General features: G+C 46.0%; 1 protein-coding gene across 7 annotated transcripts in view; it reads left to right on the forward strand.

The window, feature by feature from the left end:
* The window catches only part of LOC306959579 (membrane-associated phosphatidylinositol transfer protein 2-like), an 89,513-nt gene extending 88,196 nt beyond the window's left edge, over positions 1–1,317 (forward strand). For all 7 annotated transcript variants that reach the window (XM_079551728.1, XM_079551729.1, XM_079551731.1 and 4 more), the window contains one exon: positions 764–1,317. In XM_079551728.1, coding sequence (XP_079407854.1) covers positions 764–1,135 — 372 coding nt within the window. In that variant the 3' untranslated portion in view covers positions 1,136–1,317. The remainder of the gene's footprint in view (positions 1–763) is intronic.
* The last annotated feature ends 4,991 nt before the right edge of the window (positions 1,318–6,308 follow it).

The raw sequence follows: 6,308 nt of genomic DNA on the forward strand, positions 1-6,308 counted from the left end.
AACAGCTCCGCCTAGTGGTTGATGTATGAACTACAGGTAACTTCAACTGCTGTTACACTAACGGTTAGCTAGCGTTAGCTACAACGGAGGTTTTTTTGCTTCTCCTCTTCCTGCTTGAGTTGATTTGAGTAATTGTCTGAACCGAGAGGATCTTTTTCCTCACGTCATCAGATTTTTTTTCCATCATTTTTTTGTTGGGTATTCAACTCATTTTTGTAACTTTTTTTTCTTTTTTTTTTCTTTTTTTGTCACATTTTTGTATTTTTTTGGGTCAAATTTTAATCAAATTTTTGTCATTTTTTTGTACATTTTTTAATTAAATTTTTGTCCAATTTTGTCACATTTTTGTCATTTTTTTGTATTTTTTTGTTTTTTTGTGTGCAAATTTTAATCACATTTTTGTCATTTTTTTGTCATTTTTTTGGCAATTTTTTAATCAAATTTTTGTCATTTTTTGTCGCATTTAGTCCCATTTTTGTATATTTTTTGTCCCATTTTTGTCTTTTTTTTCCGGCCATTTTTTTATCAATTTTTTTGTCATTTTTTCGTCTATTTTTTAATAAAATTTTTGTCATTTTTTGTCACATTTAGTCCCATTTTTGTATAGTCCCATTCTTGTCATTTTTTCGGCCATTTTTTTTCAATCTTCAACAGGTAGCTTCAACTGCTGTTAGTGTAACGGTTAGCTAGCGTTAGCTACACAGAGGTTTTTCTGCTTCTCCTCTTGCTGCTTGAGTTGATTTGAGTAATTGTCTGCTCACAGTTCATCACCGAGGGCTACGCGGCGCACCTGTCCCAGCTGGAGTACTCCCACCGCTCGCGCCCGGTCAAGTCCAGCAGCACGCGCCTGGTGCTGAGGAAGAGCAGCTTCGGCCTGGGCGCCAACAGCGAGTTCCTGAGGAAACGCAACCACCTGCTGCGGACCATCTCGTCCCAGCCCGCGCCCACCTCCCCCACCAGCGCCGCCGTGCACGGCCACAACCGGCCCGAGCGCACGCAGAGCCAGTCGGACAGTGAGCGCGGCGGCCACCACGCCCACCAGGGGGCCACGCAGCGCAGCATGAGCATCACGGCCAACTGCTGGGGCCGCAGCGGCAGCACCAAGGCCGAGTCCGGACTGTTCAGCCCCAAATGACGGTGGGGGAGCCTGAGGTGAGCCCCGCCCCCCCCCGCCCCCCACCCCAGGACGGTGAGGCTGCAGGACAGGAGAGGCTCTTTCCACCACAGGGACCCGCGGCAGACTCAGGCGCCATGACGGGGCGGCCATGACGGGGCCCTGGGAGGGGGAGGAGCCTCACTTTCCAGTTAGGGCGGGGCACCGTTACCTTGTTTTATACTTTAACAATACTTGGTTTTCCATACAGATCCCTGAACAATACTTTTTTGATACCTATACTTAATTATTTGTCATATAAAACCATAAAACAGATTAATAATGTTTTTTCCTTTGACTTTCATTTCATTTCTTTTGCATTTGTATCATTTGTTTGTTCTTCTTATTTTTTTCCCCCAATTTGACTATTTTTTCCATGTTTTTCCCCAAAAAAATTGTACGTGTTTTTTCCCAAATTTTCCCAATTTTTTTTTTTTACTTTTTTTTTTTCTTTCAAAATTTCTTTATTTCAATTTTGCCACATTTTTCACATTTTTTCCCCCCAAAGTTTTAAAAATGTTTCCCACATTTTTTCACGAATCTTTTCATGAAGATTTTATTTTTCTTCTCGGTTCTTTCTTCCAATGCTATTATTTTTTTTATACCAGTAGAACCTAAACCTTTTTTTTACTACACCAGCCGGGTGTGGTTTAACGGTGCCCCGCCCTAAACCCCCCCCCCCCCCAGGCCTGAGCTCTGCAGCCGCCGACGCCGCGGGAGAGAATCAACACAATAGCGAGACCTGTAAAACATCCTAAACCCAAAAGCACAAAAGGCTGATCCTCGTTCTGCTCCATCAGCCACAGCCGCCCTGAGACTTATTTTCTTAAAGAGCGCCCACAGTGACGCAGACGGGTCTGGCCTGGGCCTGGCCTGGGTCTGGCCTGAGTCTGGCCTGGGTCTGGCCTGTGTCTGACCTGGGTCTGGCCTGGGTCTGACCTGGGTCTGGCCTGTGTCTGGCCTGTGTCTGACCTGGGTCTGGCCTGTGTCTGGCCTGGGTCTGGCCTGGGTCTGGCCTGTGTCTGGCCTGTGTCTGACCTGGGTCTGGCCTGTGTCTGACCTGGGTCTGGCCTGTGTCTGACCTGGGTCTGGCCTGTGTCTGACCTGGGTCTGGCCTGTGTCTGACCTGGGTCTGGCCTGTGTCTGGCCTGTGTCTGGCCTGAGTCTGGTCTGGATCTGACCTGGGTCTGGCCTGGGTCTGGCCTGTGTCTGGCCTGGATCTGGCCTGTGTCTGGCCTGGGTCTGGCCTGGGTCTGGCCTGGGTCTGGCCTGGGTCTGGCCCTGACAGAGGGACTGTTATAAACCCTGCAGACCTGGACGAGCTGCAGCAGAGTTGGATAAACCCGGTCCAGTCGCCTCCAGAGCCACGTTTCCTCTCGTGCTGAATCGTGGTGAATCGTGGTGCGTTCAGGGGTCCGGGACAGACTCTGGGACTCTGGGACTCTGGGACTCTGGGACTCTGGGACTCTGGGACTCTGGGACTCTGGGACTCTGGGACTCTGGGACTCTGGGACTCTGGGACTCTGTGTGCGCGTCTTAACTCATGAAAGATTAAACATGAAAACTTTAACTTTATCTTTTACTTTGTATCTGAGTTTTTAGTAAATCTTGCTCCTGTCGGTGTTTTCTAGTTTTTATGATTACCTCATGCTAACGTTAGCCTGCGGGGCGGGGCCTCCTCCACGGGGCCCCTCCTCCACGGGGCCCCTCCTCCACGGGGCCCCTCCTCCACGGGGCCCTGTGCAGCGGAACACACACGATTCCAGTGGTTCGCTGCGGGGCTGAAGCACAAGTGTGTGTGGTACCAGAGCGGTCTGTGGTCCCTGAGGGCGGGGGGCGGGCCGGGGGGGTGTTAGCCAAAGCGCTCGTGTATTTCCTGTAAGTATTGTCGGACGATGCCAAATGTGTGAGACGAGCGAACCCAAGCTGCTACTTTGATTTGAACGCACCGCTCCACAAACCGGAGACCACCCTTTAAACTCTGAGGCGCCGCGCCGGGCGGTCCGGGGCGGCCAGTCTGGACCAAAGAGGATCGAATAGCACAAGAGGGAAGCCGCGAGAGCCTGACCGGTCCCTCAGGCTTCCCCCAGGAGGGACTTTAGAGTTTGCCAAAGTGAAGGTTCAGACTCGAGCTCCGCACACGACTTCTCACCAACTTCCTGAAACAACATGTGACCAAAGGCAGAAGGTTTGGGACTTAAAGGAACCGTTTCTCCTCTGAGATCTTAGACGAGTTCATCCGTACCTGTCTGGTCTTTGTGCCCGACTTCACCCCCGTTTGGAGCCATAGGAAGACACTGGGAGAGGCCAAGTGCCAACAACTCTTTCTGTGCGTGACTGACAGGGCCGGATTTATGCAGCGGCTCACAGGGGCTAAGCCCGGGGGCCCAGCAGGTTTGAGGGGCCCCTGGGCATAAGGAGAAACATGTCAGATGAGTTCCCTCTCTCTTTGTAGACTCATTCACATGTAATAAGGCTTTATCAGAGGATGTTTTACCTGAGACTAAACCAGGACTAATCTGGGTCTAAACCAGGACTAAACCAGGATTAAAAACACATTAAAAACACGCACATCCACAGGTCTGAGTCGGTGTGCAGGATCAGAAAAAGCAGGAATGATAAACAACTGTGTGGCTCCCAAGCTTTTTTTAACCTCTTAACTCCCACCTGAACGGAACCCATTTTATCCAGTTTGGCTTTACCCGAATCAAAAAGCTTCTTGGGAAAAAAGCACCAAAACAGCCACAAAAAATGAGAAGAAAACAAGGATGTAAACGCAACAAAAAAGTGACAAAAAGTCGACAAAAATGTGACAAAAATTCAACAAAAATTTGACAAATATTTAACCAAAAAGTGACAAAAATGTGACAAAAATTCAACCAAAATGTGACAAAAATTCAACAAAAAAATGACAAAAATTCAACAAAAATGTGACCAAAATGAGGCGTTAAACAGGCCTATATAATGGCCGAAGAGGACAGAATGCATTTGGTTTAGGCGGGTGGTAAGAGGTTAAGTCTCACCTAGTGACGTTTCGGGTCATAGAAGTCGAAGGGCTAAAGCCCGAAACATCACTCGTGAGCTTTAAAAAAGCTTGTGCGGATCTTTCATTTCATTTCTTTATTATTAATGCACCAAAATGCACCATTAAAATAAAAAAAGATCTCTGTGGGAGCGTTAGACCCCCCTTTACATATGTCCACCCCCACCGGTCTGCCAGTAGCAAAGGTTCTTCCGCGAGGGCCACAGAGCTCAAACTGGGGTCATTATGGTAAACTGTTTTGTTTTTCACAAATATTTGTAATTTAAAAAATGACATTTTTTTTTTAAATAGTCCTATGTTTAAGAAATTACTTCTGCATGTTTCATTTAAAAAAAGAGAGAGAAAGAGAAAGAGAGAAATCCAACAGACAGATAGTGTAAGTACAGAGGTTGTTTAGGTGCTATATAAATATTAATTGATTCAGTATATGGGGGATCCTGAAAAAACTTTATTTTTTTTACTTAAATCCGGCCTTGGTGACTGAGCGCACGCACAAAGCCCAGACAGGTCCACATGAACTCGTCTAAGCTCAGGTAAGAACATGTCTCAGTGTGTAAAACAGTGGCCTGTTCCTTTAACTGAGGGACATGTTACACTTAGCCGTTATAAATCATCTACTTCAGACATGACTAACTCCCCATAGGTTTAAACACGGACAGGAAACAGTAACTCACAAACAGGAAGTTGGCGTGAACCAGCCGGACGTGGCCGTGCGGAGCCTGTGTCTGTGCAGAGCTGGAGGAGCTGATCCTTGTGAGGGGCCTCAGAGCCGTGTACATACTGTAACATACTGTAACATACATGTGGACGCACATGTGACCGCACATGTGACCACACGTGACCGCCGGGTCTCAGACAAGTGTCTTCTTCAGGATCTGCTCCTGCCATTATAGACTCACATATTGGACTGACCGGACTCCGCCAGTGGGTGATATTTGTGTTTTCTGCAGCTGATTCTTCTAAACACAGACACAAAGGACCACATGGAGAAACACAATCATTACTTCTGGGATCCAACTTTGTGTTTGGAAACTTTTGACGATGTTTAACTTATTTTAACCGTTTTTTTTTTTTTCAAACCATTTTCACCGCAGTCTCAGAACTGTGACTGGATAAGGTTGATATTACTCTGAACATCTGGATCCTGTGCGTCCCAGATGTGAGGACTGTGCTGTACATGAACGTGCTCTGAGATCCTCTCCACTCTTATCGATCTGCTGCACACGTGTGGAAACAGAGCCGAGCCGACCTCCCGCTGTATATTTGGAAACCTGCACGTTAAAGTCGCCGCTGCCTGGACCGATCCCAGACTCGGCGAGTGCTCGTGAGGGCGAACGTGCAATATCTGTCCCCAGAACGCTGACAATCACTCCCCAGGCTGGTATTATTCAACTCCACGTGTTCCCGCCTCCCTCCTACAGCCACGTAAAGTCTGAACAGGAACTGGACATTTTAAAACGTTTTAACCCTTCCTGATGCTGAGGTGAGAGTCTGTTTGTAACAAGGGCCCGGAGTTTTTAAACCCCTTAAGTCCCACCTGAACCGAGCACATTTTCTCCAGTTTGGCTTTACCCCAATCCAAAAGCTTCTGGACAAAAGGTGAGAGAATAGCGACAGAACTGAGACGGAAAACAATGATGAAGATGTGACAAAAAAGTGAGAAAACGTAGACAAAAAATTGACCAAAATTTGACCAAAAAATGATGAAAAGGTGGCAAAAAAATTGACAAAAAAATGACAGAAAGAGAAAAAACAATGACAAAAAATTGACGAAAAAATTACGAAAAAGTGGCAAAAATGTCACAAAAATTGACAAAAAAATTACTAAAAAATGTGACAAAAAATTGACAAAAAAGGACAAAGAAATGACAGAAAGGGACAAAAAAATGACAAAAAATGTACAAAAAATTGACAAAAATGGACAAAAAACTGACAAAAAAATTGACCAAAATTTGACAAAAAAATGATGAAAAAGTGGCAAAAAATGACAAAAGATGTGACAAAAAAATTGACAAAAAAAAGGACAAAAAGGACAAAGAAATGACAGAAAGGGACAAAACAATGACGAAAAATTTACAAAAAAATTGACCAAAAAATGATGAAAAAGTGGCA

This window comes from Gobius niger (genome assembly GCF_951799975.1).
Source record: "Gobius niger genome assembly, chromosome: 1".
Lineage (NCBI taxonomy): Eukaryota > Metazoa > Chordata > Actinopteri > Gobiiformes > Gobiidae > Gobius > Gobius niger.